At 35.9% G+C, this 15,041-nt stretch overlaps 1 protein-coding gene across 5 annotated transcripts; it reads right to left on the bottom strand.

Annotated features, from left to right (window-relative positions):
- Window positions 1-1,507: 1,507 nt before the first annotated feature.
- LOC122279251 (pyrophosphate-energized membrane proton pump 3-like) lies at window positions 1,508-14,850 on the bottom strand. 5 transcript variants are annotated; one of them, XM_043089740.1, is made up of 15 exons: window positions 14,559-14,850; window positions 13,829-14,003; window positions 11,484-11,687; window positions 8,645-8,796; window positions 8,386-8,533; window positions 8,178-8,310; window positions 7,072-7,244; window positions 5,644-5,764; window positions 5,339-5,526; window positions 4,677-5,114; window positions 4,407-4,571; window positions 4,155-4,310; window positions 3,894-4,005; window positions 2,680-2,899; window positions 1,508-1,896 (listed from the first exon to the last, which is right to left on the bottom strand). In XM_043089740.1, exons 2-15 carry the CDS (start codon window positions 13,919-13,921, stop codon window positions 1,797-1,799), a joined length of 2,403 nt encoding a protein of 800 aa, XP_042945674.1. In that variant the 5' UTR covers window positions 13,922-14,003; window positions 14,559-14,850; the 3' UTR covers window positions 1,508-1,796. The 5 variants fall into 5 exon arrangements, with proteins under 5 accessions (XP_042945674.1, XP_042945665.1, XP_042945683.1 ...); XM_043089731.1 differs by lacking the exon at window positions 14,559-14,850 and adding an exon at window positions 14,412-14,552; XM_043089749.1 differs by lacking the exon at window positions 14,559-14,850 and adding an exon at window positions 14,301-14,418.
- Window positions 14,851-15,041: the final 191 nt, after the last annotated feature.

Genomic DNA, 15,041 nt, shown 5'->3' with positions numbered 1-15,041 from the left:
TTTTATTATTATTTCTACAACTTTATTTCTACATATTTAATTTCTCCCTATAAAATATATACAAAAAATGATTTAGGGGATAAACAGTAACTCTCCAAATATAAAGGGTTATTGTTCACATCCTAAATCTTTATCTTAGAATAGGAAATTGGAATCCGGATGGAATGCTTGTTTTGTCAAAAATTTAAATTGATTTTCTAAAATTTCTAGACTTTAAAAGTTTAGGGAACTGGATGAGAGTACTCTTAGTTGATTTCCTATTGCCTATGGCTATTGCCGCATTTTTATTGGCTTAGCTAAAGTTCAATTTTAACTAAATTTAGCTAACAAGACATCTAAAATAACCCACATTAAATTAGACATGTCTCATTGTCTATATAAATTTAGACATTTACGGTAACTCATCAAATATATGGGTATACAATAAATTAGCCAAATACTATAACATTCATTCCTTACTCCTCTCACCAAACATGTGGGTGTATTTTGTAATTAAAAAATTTGGTTCGATTTATTATTATTAAATATAAAATCTGATAAAAATATATTAATCAGTTAATATTAATTAGAATATAATTATTATTAACATTTAATTGTTAAAACTACAAAATGTGATAAAAAATAAATTCAATAAAAAAAATTATTAAATTAATAATATTTTATTATTATACAGAGTAAATGGATAATCTAATGTGGGGATTAGATTTGAATGGAATAGAAAAATAAAAACTCATGTGGTATTAGATAAAATTTGAATTTGTATTTGGCCAATTCAATGATAATGCTAGACGGCTTCAAGGGGATAAAGTGGCACGAAAAGTATTTGCGCAAAAGGGAATGTGCCATACCATCTATAATCATCATAATACCAAAAGAAAAAATGGTCCCAAAGTAAATGAACAAAAGAAAGGAAAAGATTCTCTTCGTTTGCCTGCAGAGACAAAAGTTTGAAGTAGGCACCAAGAGGAAAAGGTCATTTCAGATTTGATAATACAAAGACACAGACATCAGCCAGCTTTAGAACAACTCATGACTGTATTAGGAAACAATAACTTTTTCTGTCTAGTTTGTCTTCTGAATTATTCATTAAAAAACCACATCCGCTACGTGCAAAATGCAATAGATTTGGTTCTTCTTGTCTGCTACAAGTTTAACAGCCTAAACTACCGCATTAAATCCTAGTAAATCTTTACAACAGAGACAGCAGCTAGATAAATTGGAGGATTATGAACAAATAAAAGAGGCAAAGGAAAAGGTCACATTGTCCTAACGGTTTTCTTTTCTATCTCCAATTCAAGATATGTTGAAGATCTTACAATCTCACGAAATAAGGATTCACACTTTTAGGGGGAGTAATTTGAGAAGAAAAAAGGGGGGAAAGTTAAAGTCCCTAAACAAAAGTTTCAAGTCCACCTCCCCAGAGGAGTGTCCGCCTGTTACAAGGCTTTAGATACATCATTTCCATTTTGGGCAAGCAACCAATAAAGAAAAGATTAAACATGGGAAATTATGCTCAAACTGATCCCACGAATGCCGATAACTCATCACACATACACCAATATGTATTTTTTGTAGTAACAATTTGAGACTAACAGAAGCGGCAAATTAACAGGTCTTATTTGTATTAAGCAAGAGAGAAAATTTGTATGACCACAAATCAGGCACCCTTGATATCCATGAAAATACCTACCCATTATATTTGCAAAGTATCTATGTATTCAAGGGAAATGGGTGCCATACTTTGGTGAGACCACAGGGGGTGTGAGATTGCAACAGGATATAGTTAGAAACAAATCTCACAGAAAGATTGGAGCCATGACAAGCGTAATGGTTGCAAGCATCTTTATGAGGACATGAAGGGAAGGTCCAGCTGTGTCTTTGAACGGGTCTCCCACGCTGCAGGACAGGTAAAGCGTAGCTAATAAGTAATAAGATTACAATGGAAAGAACATCATTAAGTAATCCGCATTACATGGAAAGAACAAAAGCCTGCAAAAAAATCTGGTCAGACTAGGCCTCCAAATTGTAGAGACTTGATATCCAGTATGCAACTCAAGGAACCTGATTTCTTGATCAAATAAGCAATAAACTTCAATTTCCTTTTTCTTATAGTATTTTGCAAAGCCTGATTCAAGGGTGCAGATTACAAGAACATTGGGGGGGAAAAAAAAAAGTGCAGTGCACGCTGCTATTAAAATATCACGAACCTTTTCAACTCCATGTGATAGCAACACATTTTTTAGGTAATTAACTTCCACATCACCAGAACATTCCTAATTGAGTTTTATAGGTCTCATGCTACCGGTATTTCTTTCCTCTTAATTATTAACCATAGTAAAATAAAATAAAAAACTTTTTGTTTTGATTCATGTTTTGCCAGTTGACCAAATACGGAAACTATTACATAACTTTAGATGTCTTTTTATAGCTACCTAATTTTAGGTGTTTACTTGAATTTTCTAATGAACAATAAAAAGCTCAAAGGGCAGAATATGGACACAAAAGGGCCGCACTATACCAGACTCCAACAGTCAGAAACAAGGAAATGAGGCACCAATTCATGCAGAAGGAGACACAGAATATCCTATTTCTGTAACTACCAGTGGTACTAATACTTCGTAAGGCAACCAAAGCAGTGGCAAGAACAGCAACAAAAAAGAGAACATCAACAAGACTTACGTATCTCCTGTAACTGCCGCTTTATGACACTCACTCCCTTTGCCTCCGAGAGCCCCTGTCTCAATGTACTTCTTTGCATTATCCCAGGCACCACCTGCTGTGTTCAGGAAAAGGGCCATAAGAATTCCAGAAACTGTGGCAAACATCAGCATAGCAGCCACAACTTTAGCCCCAAGTAGAGGATGCCCAGTATAGTAACCCAAAATCCGGAACAGGAAACCTGCAGGTGATAAGAACAAACTTCAATGAGTCCTTCACGATATAAGATATAAACATAAACAGATACAATAGATCATGCAAAAGACAAGTCACCAAATAGGTAGTACACCATAAAAAATATTAAAAATATGCTTTTTAACATATGGACCACTTGAGTGGTCATAAAACACTTTTATTTTAAAATAACACCAGAGTCACCACGACCACTACTGCTCCTGCTAATTCAATCACATGGTACTATTACTATTTTGGGGAAAAGTGAAAAAGAGAGTTCAAATTGAAAAGAGATGAGTTTAAATTTAAGGGTAATAGGAGAAAAGGAATTGATAAATACTTTGATGTTTAGAAACATCCACATAGGACAATGCAAAAAGAAAAGCCCCCATCCATTTTAAAAAAGAGGGAGTAGATATAATAACAATTAAAGTGGTAGTAATAGTAACAATATCAATTATAGAAACGACAACGACAACAAATGGTTATAAATAGCAGATTAGAACATTCTCACATCAATGAATGTGTAGATATGTCATTAAATCCCACGGCATTCAGTTTGAACTGTGTAACGAGACACAGATATGGATGGGTTGCTATGCGCATCTGCTGACAAAGGCCTAAAAATAAAAAGAATTAATACCAACTAAAACATCTTGTCAGCCATATAGGAATCGCATTGCAGAAGCTCTTACACTACTAGCTCATAATGCATCCACAAACGTGACACCAAGTAAAGCCAACGGTAATCTTCAATAAATATTGCAAAAGTATGTTGCCCAACGCATCTAAAAGCACCAATTACACGAATCGTGAAATTTGATCTTTTTGCATTTGTCTTATCAGAACAGTGCAATACATTACTTCCACAATACCGTGAACACAACCTAAACATTCATTATTTCCCTTTCTAAAACATTTTGTGACAGCAATGAAAAAATATTGATGTGCATGGAAACACTGGACAAAGGCAACAATGAGAACAAGAGCAGTCAACCCACCAACAGCAATAGGAGAAACAATAGCCAAAGCACCAGGTTTTATCATCTCCCTCAGAGAAGCAGATGCTACAATAGCAACACAACGACCATAATCTGGTTTCTCCTTGTAGTCCTGCAGCAAGTAAAAACAATGCATCACTTAAAACAAATAACTAAAGACCAAGGCACGCATTACTAAACAAACTTTTTGATCAATAAACAAAATTTTATTGAGCATAAAATAGACAAAGGCCAAAGTATACTAAGCAAACTTATGCTCACCATTATACCAGGCCTCTCAATAAACTGTCTCCTAACTTCATTAACAACCTCCTGAGCAGTTCGGCCAACTGCAGAACAGGCCCATGCGCTGAATAGAAAAATAAGCATCGAGCCCAACAATCCACCGACAAAAACTTCTGGAATGGCAATATCAACCTAAAAGCCAATTTCAAATAGCAGAATTTAAGACAGTATGCAACAGCACTTGGAACAGAAGCAATTAACTAATAGCAGAAATATGTTTTGCTATACCTGTTTGAAAGGTTCCTGAGCAAATGCAGCTACCTCATCCATATAAGCACTGAACAGAAGGAAAGATGCAAGTGCCGCAGAACCAATGGCAAATCCCTTGGTGGTAGCTTTTGTAGTGTTCCCTACTGCATCAAGAACATCAGTGATCTCTCGAACACTTTCTGGCTGCAAGAAAAATGATATATGCTTAGATGATATCGAGGGGAAAACACAACAATTTTCTTCATCAATCAAGTCTAATTATTAAATAATTCATAACTCAAGGGTTACCTGCTGACTCATCTCTACAATGCCGCCAGCATTATCCGCTATTGGACCAAACATATCCATGGTTAGAATGTAGGCAGCAGTGCTAAGCATTCCCATTGTTGCTACAGCTGTGCCAAACAGCCCACCAGTTGGATTTCCATCTTTGTCCACTAGTCCGGATGTATGACCCAGCCAGAAAGCTGAAACAATAGATAAACTGATGACAAGAACAGGAAGAGCTGTTGATTCCAGGCCCAAACTGACTCCAGCAATTATATTAGTCCCATGACCAGTGGTGCTTGCAAGAGCTAAGGTACGTACAGGCTCATGCTTGTAGTCAGTATAGTACTTGGTGATCCAGACAAAAGCATACGCAGTAATGATACCAACCAACCCACACAGGGCAAAGTTGAACCATGCAGAAGGAGCTCGTTCAGTATAAAGCAACCAACGTGTGGACTGTAGAGTATTTAAAACCACCAATAGAATCATGAATCAGAATGGAAACAAATCAAAAGCAAAAATAATGTTGTCTCCAACGCTACTAAAATTTTAGATTTAATGCGAGAATGTTTACAAATGATAAGAATAGTGAAAAAGAAAAATGTTAATTAGAATCCTAACCAATTATGGTGAAGTTAAAAGTTTTAAAAATAAACTTCTAACTGTAGATAAAATATTACCAAACCAAATGTCAGAACAGATAACACTATTGTGAGAGAATATCCTTTTTGAAGAATTGCCATTGGATCTTCAATAGGAGACTTCAAGCTAGAGTCCGGTTTACCCCTGATTGAAAATATTCCGACAGATGAAATCACAAGGTCAAAAGAGTGAATAACAAGAGGAAACAAGATGAAACCCGATGGATCTGCACAAAAAAATGGGCCATGCATGAGCCAATTTAACACATACACACAAATGCACACACTCACAACTGTGTATGTGTGCGTACACAATATAACATAATCTCAGACACTCTACTTGCCTTCAATTTTACAATGCCGAGCCATTGTTCCCCCGAGTATCATAGCACTAATTATTTCGGCTGCAATACTTTCAAAAAGATCAGCACCTCGAGCTGCACAATCACCCACATTATCTCCAACCTAGATTGCAAAATTTTTTATAAGTAGATTGCAAAAATTAACATGTCTAAACAACCAACGAGGATGTCAATAACCCAAAGAAAGAGAGTAGAAGCTAGAAAGTTATAATCTGCAAATTTCTTCAATTTCAAAGTTCTCAACCAAAGAGAGAAAGGATTAAACCACATCCCCTCGTTTTTGGGGTATGCCAACTTATAATCCCTATGCAATCTTATCAATGTTTATAAATATGCAACTATAATTGGAATTCTCTTTCATTTATATGCAATCTATGAACAATAACTTTAGATATATGTCTTGAAAACCCCGCTCACTAATAGATCTGTAATTTTTGACATCCACAGACACCAGTTTCTTTGGTATGAGAGCAATCAAAGGGGCATATGACTTTTTCAAACTTACAATTGGCATGAATAACGTGAAAAACTTGAAGAATATCCTTTTTGTTCACATCCTAATAGAATTCAAAGAAAGCCATGAAAAGCCATCCGCACTCGGATCTTTTTCACCGTTCACAACTTTAAGAACCTCCATCTCCTTGAAAGGCCACTCAGGCCCGAGGCTCCCCAATAATTTCAAAAGTTTGGTCATCAAGCTTAGAACTTGACTTAAACAAACTATCATATAACTGCACAATATGACTCTCAATCCCTTCTTGTTCAATAGAGATGGAGCCATTAGGCAAGAGCATCTCAATAATATTGTTTATCTTATTAGACTTGGCCACTCTATGGAAAAACTATGTGCATTCGCCGCCCTCTTATAACCAAAGAGACCTTGACTTCTGCCTTCAGTATATCTCCTCTGATAGTGTAACCTGCTCCAGGTTGCCTCACCTCCCACAACTTGCAGTTCTTCCATAAGGGACTTTACCTGCTGAACTACATTGCCTAAAGTCTATTCACTCCAAACCTTTAAATCCCTTTCCGATACCTTAAGTTTGGAGAGTGCCTTGGAAAATTGTAAGAAGACTACCATTGTCTAACCTTCTCAACAAATACTTCAAGTAGCAAATTAATCATGCAATTCATTGTGGCATGAAAATGAAACAATCATTTAGGCATAGAACAATTTCACATAATTATAATGCAATAAGAAAATCAAACCTCAACCTTCAGTTTTTGACATACACATTTTAATATAATATACACCTAATAATTTAATTCCATCCCAACTTTCACCAATAATGGTCATCATCAAGGTAAATAAAGGCAGTAAAATTTTATTGGAACCCAGAACAAAAAGTTCCAGAAGTAAATATACAGGAAAATAACAGGAAAAATCAATAAATGAGAAAAGATAACTACCAGATCTGCAATGACAGCAGGATTCCTAGGATCATCTTCAGGTATTCCTTGCTCTACTTTACCAACAAGGTCTGCCCCAACATCAGCAGCTTTTGTGTAAATTCCACCTCCCAACTGAGCAAACAGGGCAACAAAAGAAGCTCCAAAACCATATCCCACAAGGAGAAGAGGCACTGAAAGACAAGAACATTAATATCAAGCACTGGATCACGGAAAACAATGGAAACAACAGCTAACAAGTTATATAAGACTAAAATACATGGCTAGAGGAACTGTGAAATCTAAGGTTACAGCCACAACAGCCAACAAATATAATCACATGCATGCTTTTAGTCAAATTATGGTTTAGTATAGACAAAAGTTCAGCATAAAGCTTTGGTTTTTTTTTTTAATAAAAAAGAGCAATCGATTTCTGGAACTCGTCATTGCATGAGCTAATAAAATAAAAGTATCCATGCAGCAAACATAAGAAATAATGTCACCACAAACCTTGAGAGATAGCGTTCTTATTATCTCAAGATAAAGTGTTAGATGCATAATAGTATAATACATACCACATGTTACCAAGACATACAATACAATCATATGAATATATATATATGTATAGATACATACATATATATATCGATGCAGCATTTCTTAGAGGCCATAAGTATATCGAATTTAAATTTGGAAAAAATTAAATTTTAAGCTGCCACATAAGTGATAACACTGCATCAAGTGAATTTTAATCCATAAGTTCCCTCAATAACTGTGAAAACATGAATGACCACCCTCCCCTTTTGAAACCATTTCCCAAGTTAAAAGCCCATTGCCCAGCTTTGGTTCCGCTAAAGTGGGGTACCTGATACCTTGCATCTGCAGATAAAACTACATGCTGCTAATCCGACACAAAGACAGTCAAAATGAAAAATTGACAAGGAGTTGCTCCTAGGCTTTACTGCAGCCAGTGTGGTGATACTGCAGAAAAACCACAATCTTAAAAGATAACATAACGAAGTTCAAGTCCACAATCCTGATATACTATGAAACATACAAAAAGAGATGAATTTGATGCACTAGGCTTTATAATAATAAGTGAAGGAACAAAGGAACCCAACACGTACAATCAGTAACCTTCATTGATCCTTGTGAATCCACCCCCAACCAAACATAAAATGTGGCATAAAGGATGGCAATGCCAATTACAGCCATCCCAACAACAACCAAGGCAGAGAAACCACCAGCACGAACAGCTATCTGCACATGATACCTCCATTTATGATATCAATCTAAAACTGTTTTTAAGATAAAGAACTAGAAAAAGGAGGCAACCTGCAATGCTTCCCTTGCAGACCGTCTAGCAGCACTAGAGACTCGAACATTAGCACGAACTGACACCCACATCCCAACATACCCTGCAATACCTGAACAAAGAGCCCCCAAAAGAAATGCAGCAACAGTGATAAATGCAGAAGTTGACCTGCATCAGCAGATTCATATTGTGAATTGTGTCATTATGGAGAAATTTAAAAAAAAAAAAATATTAGTACCACAAAGATGCTCTATAGCAAATATTAAATTATGTTATCACCTTCGTAGCCCAGAAGATTCTTGTTGAGGAGTTAAGTTGCGAAACAAATAGATGAACAGGATAACCAGTGCTAGCAACAATGCCATCTTGGAGATAGTCCCATACTGGGTTCGGAAGAAACCTTCAGCCCCATCTCGTATTGCATCTGATATCTAGAAAGTGAAATGATAAGCTCAGGGCAAGTACTTGATAAATTTCAAATTCAGAGCCACAAGTCAGTTACCCACCCATAAGAACAAGGTAGAAGCTGGGGTAGTGAGTTCGGGTGTGTGCATATTGTACCAATCAAAAGAACAAAATGATGAGTTCAGAAAGAACACAAATTTGTTTCTTGCAAAAACATTCAAATTCTTCATGCAGAGGCAATCATGGCATATTTTGTTGTCTTATTTTCTCATCTATGGTACAGTAAAGAATTACTACTTACAAAGGATCCAAATGTAACTCACTCCACATAAAGCACAATCTCTTTTAAATATCTATGAAAAAGACCTAGAAAACCACCTAGCCCAAGCTATCAGCCTATAGAAGTAAATTTTTCTCTTTTTTTATAAGTAACTATAGAAGTAAAATTATGTATTAGATTCTGTAATTTTCTCTTGCTTGGTACTGAACCCACCTATTACCACCTGCATCAAAGTTGGTAATTTCAGTACACAAAACATCAGGTTGCTGACCCAACTAATTTCAGTACAACCATTTATTCAGTAACATTAATGCTGATCCTCGACCATTACCCAAGCTAACGATCTTGCCTTCAGAATTAGGCCACAAAACATCAGGTTGACCATCTATCAAAAACTACAGAAACCCCAGTTCACATAACCTATGACTAACGAGACAAAACTTTTTATTTTTTGACTAAGAGGGGAATGTCACAACCATTTTCCTAAAAAAAAAATGAAATAAACAGTAAGAACATGTCCTTTTTTTGAAAAAAAAAATGCCAACTATGAAATTTAAATTCAAATTGATTTCCTATTTTCTGCATATTGGATTTAGAGATTTTGAAATGTAGAAAAGAACCTACCATGGTCGTTCAACACTCCAAAATACTGACTACCACCTCCTCATTGCACCCTTTCCACAGCAAAAAGCAATTTTTTCCTTTGAATCTTCTGTGGATTTTACTAATTCATCTACCCTTCCTTCCTTAAACTAGGCATCCCCCTTTGTATACCCTCAATGTACTTGGGTTGCGCCCCTAGATCTTTTAATCAAATGTGGTATCTTTACTAAAAAAAAAAAAAAGGAAAAAGATTTGTAGGAATTCTGCTAAAACATAGCAAGTGAAACTCTAAGGATGCCACATGTGCTCATCAATTCCCAATGGTACTCTGACACTACCATTTTTATTAAAATTTAAGACCTTGCTTGCAAGTGTTGAAGACCAAAAGGTTTTAAATGTCTTGGGAGGGAACCTAGTACATAATTTTCTTCCCTATCTACGATTCCTCGAGATGCAAAGGAACACCGAACAAACAAAATAAATATGGCTAATACAAATTCAGAGAGGTCCATAAATAGGAAAGTCCCAAAGTCTAGATCCACAAGCTTGTGAATAGACAATGGTGTCTGCAAAACCGTACTGAAGCACCACCAAATAGGATTGGATGTGATATGAGAATTGGTAGTGAATTAAATGAATGGTCCAGTTAATCGAGTGATTCTGACAAAACAAAACGGTGGGGATAACTCAACTTTTACAAAGAGGTCATCTGCCATTGATATATGCTTAACCCAGTTTGACTTGGATTGAAGATTTTTCTTAATTTAGTCTCATAGAGAGCTCCCATGAAAGTAGATCAGTTTTCAACTATTCAACACATCTATCATCACCACTCATAAGTCACAAGTTCATAAAGTGTGAAGTCTGCAATTGTCTTCCAGAAAACACAACTCCCAAACTTATCAAATCTATAGTCTTGATCTTATCCACCATATCACACAACCAGTTTTGTGCATTGCTTATTCAAAATGCAAGTCCTCGAGACCAATCACTATCAGGCCACAAAACAAATTGATATCTCCCACTTCCTTTCTGTCACTTTATTTTTGCCCTATTCTTAATATCCCTTTCTAACAACAAAGAATACAGAAAGGGATCCTTTAAATTTGTTGTACGTATGGCAGGAGCATAATGAACAGACTTTTGAGGACAGAGAGATCGATGGAGGAACTAAAAGCTTTCTTTTTTAGAACTCTTTGTACTTGGGCCATTGCCATTAATTTTAATGGTCAAGCCTTTCATGACTTCCTTGTATCTATTGTCCCTACGTAGTTTAGGGCTTTCTTTGTAACACATGGCTTTGCCTATTCTTTTATTAATACACTTTGATTACTCATAAAAAATAATAATAATTGTTGTACGAACTTTTTTTTTTTTTTATAGGTAAATTTGTTGTACGAACATGTCAATTGTATCTTTTTCTAAGCTGAAAAATAGAAAGAAATCACAACCCCACATGATAAATGGTAGCATCATGCACATAGACAGCAAATAGAAGCTATATAAACATCATGATCCTAGAAAATTCTACTAAGTTTTCCCCCAAGCTTGTGTATACAAATGCTTAAACTAGGTGACCTATTACTAGTGTAAAATTGAGCAAACAACGGATGATATACCATTTTTTTTTTTTATAAGCGATGCAATTTTATTATAATTGCAGAGTGCTGCTCTAGTACACAGGAAGTATACAAAGGATACATCCAACCACAAAGAAAAAGAAATATCTACCATAAAAATAATTTCTGTAAATAAAAAATAATAAATAAAAAAAAAAAACGAGAAAAGGCAAATAACAATATGAGCAAAAGAGATTGAAAATAGATGTACCTGAACCATCTCAGGAGGACCCTCATCCTTGGAGAGTACCCACTTAGTGAGATATATTGACAAAAGAAAGCTCATAATACAAACTGAGAAGACAAACACAATGATCGGAGAAGTTCTTGCTCCAATGTAAAAGACCACTCCCAATCCCAAGAAGAGAAGTATTAACAGAACACGGAAATTTATTCCCATCAGAATTCGAAAAATCTGCAAAAAGAAGATCAGCATGAAAAAACCAAACAAAAAAACATTATGTGATGGAGCAAGATAACAATAAAAACTCCATAAAATGACATTAAATGAACAAGAATCTAATAAATCCTGCATCCAGAGGTAAATAGAGATAACTAAGTTGACATGGGTCAATCATTGTCATCAAAAGAAAGCAACTTGCATTTTCACCTGTCACTATTGCCATTACATTTCACACAAGGTTGTTCTTCTGTCCAAGAAAGCTTAAAGAATATAAGTTTGATGAGAAGTTTTTAATGGGCCGGTCAGAGGCCAGTTTTTCATAAAGTCCCCAACAGTGGCAGGCTACAGAGCAAAATAAGCCCGAGGAAGGAGAAGCTTCAGCCCAAGCTCGCGGCGGCTCTGACGGCTGGTCTAAAATGTTCCACCACTCTAAATTTGTTTAGGCATTGCAATTTATTTATTTATTTTTTTTTTTTTTTTTTATCAGCAAACAAAATTTTAATGATCATAAGAATAGGCAAGAGCCCAAGTATACGGGACATGTATAAGAGCAATGCCTAAGCATGCTAGTTTGGTGATACAAGGAATTCATGAAAAGTTCTGCCTTGAAAATCAATTACAATCAACCAATGGAGTGAAGTGTTGAAAAAGAAATGCCAAGCTCATTCATTGATTGCTCTCAACCTTCAAAGAAATTTGTTTAGGCGTTGCATTATAGAAGGTGAAAAATTATTCCTAATTTACAAGTGAATGGAAACTTCAATTAGCTAGCATATCTTCTGTGTATATTCTCTCAATACACCTCTCAAAACCTAGCTTACAAACCATGCTTTTAAGTGACTTCTATCATGTCTCCATGATATAAGCTCAGCAGCTGCCAGCCCTATCCTCATTTATGTTTGCTGCAAGTACCTGCCAATTTCCAACACAGGGGGTGAAGTGCTCAGAACAATCAATTGAATTATCCCTTGTTATCTCTCTACTCGACTACTCTTCAAGGATGTCTTACCCTTTCTTTCTTATAAATTCTCGTTTATAAAAGTGGGTGTGTCAGTATACATATGCATTATTGCATATTGTCAATTTCATATTCATATGTTTCCTCTAGTTCGAATCCTAATCATGTTTCACTTCGTTTCTCATTTGAGGTGATCAGTGCTACTTCTCTTTCAACATTCTACTAGCTTCCTATTAGCCCAAGTAACACAATATGGTTTTATTTTCGTTTATTTTATTTTATTTTATTTGATAAGTTGGTTTTGTTTTTGTTTATATATGACTCATAGACTCCACAGAACTTGAACACATGATCTTACCCAGCACTACACTCCTATGGAAGGTGCAAGTTCCATTTAACACTGGTCATTGGCAATGCAATATGGTAATTATTGAAGTTACAATAATTACACTTACCGGGATGATATTCAAAGTCAGATAACACAATAGATTCCTATCATACCAGTCACGTATCAATAGCACAGTAAGTAACTCACTTGCTGCAACAACACAGAGGATACAAAATCCTAGACCTACCCCTTGAAGAAGCAAAGGCATGCATGAACCTTACATGGAGAAAGGGGAAAATTCGTACCCATGCTATGACTGAGCAGCTATTAAGGGCAGGTTTGGGGCCCCAAATGAGACACAAAATTCTCATATGATCTCATTTTATCTCATCTCATCTTATTCCCAAATATAATTCAAATACAAAATTTTCAAACTAATCATTACAACTTTTTCAAACTTTCAAATAAAAAATAAAAAACAATTTCAACTTTTTCAAATCCCCAAATAAAAATAATATTATAAAACTATATTTTTACAATATTTTAACTTTATAATATTTTTTATTCAATTTTTTCTCTCTCCTTTCCCAAAACCAAAAAAATACTCAACTCAAACTATCTCACTACTATTCACAAACTGTCTTACTACTTTTCACAAAATTCTTATCTCATCCCACTCTCGAAACCTCCCCTAAAGCAACAACAACTTCAATTCACCACAAGAAATGTATGGGAATGGGTTCGATCTCATACAGCTACATGAGTTGGATTCATATTCACAGATAAAAATCTAGAAGTACATTCCTTAGCAGAACTGAGCATCTACTAATTCAGAATGAGACGAGTTTACACATTTAAGGTCCTCACCAATGGGTTGTAAGCTTTACTGCGCATGTTAGGGAAAGTCCTTGGCCTGTCAGCATAAGGCCCAAGATTACCGTTCTCCAATTCGTCATCCATGCCCAAAGGAAAGGTGCTTGAATTCACCCTCCGAACCTGGGGCAACTCGCCCCCTGAACTTGGTCGCTGAATTTTGAATGTTCTGCAGGGGCAAAAGCAAGTTCCAAATTCAAAGCTATAATAATGGAATGAGTAAAGTCTGAGTGTGCGCATATATAACTATCATAGTAACAATAAAATCAGCAACGGTAAGAGAATTTGAATGCTCCCTTTAGTTTCTAGAAAACGCAGACAACAGAAAAGAGGGGAAAACACAAATAAAATTCAATTTTTTCTTCTTCCATCTCGGCAACCGAACGGAAAATGGGAAATGAAAAGCCCAGAGGAACTGATCCACAACCAATACCAGACATTCTATTTACATTAAAAGGATCATTACCTAAAACTTCAATTTTCTCAGCAACCAAATGGACCGTACCATTTCACAAACTAAAAGGCACCGAAGCCCTAAGATCCGGTTTTTTTAAAGAAAAAAAAAATCCTAGCTTACAGATTAGGCAGCATGAACTGAAGACGGCCAATGGGTCAGAATCTCAACTAGAACCAAATTTCGAGATCTGCTAATATATGAATTCTAGCTCGAGAAGAGAGAGAGAGAGAGAGAGATGTGAGAAGAAAAACGTGACCGTGAGACGACCTTAACAGTCAATAAACGCCGAGAGCAATGTTTCTTGTAAACCGCTACTAAAGCAATCTCCCTCTTTCTTCTCCGACTTCTCTCTCTCTCTCTCTCTCTCTCTCTCTCTGTTTCCTTGAGAGTGATAATGCAGAGACGGAAATCAGGTAGTTTAGGAGAAAGAGAAGGAAGAAATTCGCCCGTTAGATCTGAAAGAGAAGTGTAGGTGCCTACGTAGTAGTATTAGCAATGGTATCAAGAGCGACTAAAACAAAGTAGCCCACAGTGAGTCAATGACGAATGAAGAATCTTCGTTTTGGAAACCGTATGTAATGTATTTTAAGGATGTCATTACATTAAATTACAACGCGTCTTTCCATTATTCGCTGCTACTCTCTGTTGTGCACGATGAACTGTCCTCTCGCGTGACTTGGGCTGTCCAATTATCACGTATTTTTCTACTAATTTTCTGGGATCATTTATCTTATAATTTCCAGCTTGGAT

This window comes from Carya illinoinensis, chromosome 1 (genome assembly GCF_018687715.1).
Source record: "Carya illinoinensis cultivar Pawnee chromosome 1, C.illinoinensisPawnee_v1, whole genome shotgun sequence".
Taxonomy (NCBI): Eukaryota; Viridiplantae; Streptophyta; class Magnoliopsida; order Fagales; family Juglandaceae; genus Carya; species Carya illinoinensis.
The sequence above is the reverse complement of the archived record's forward strand: the minus strand, read 5'-3'. Positions and strand labels throughout refer to the sequence as shown.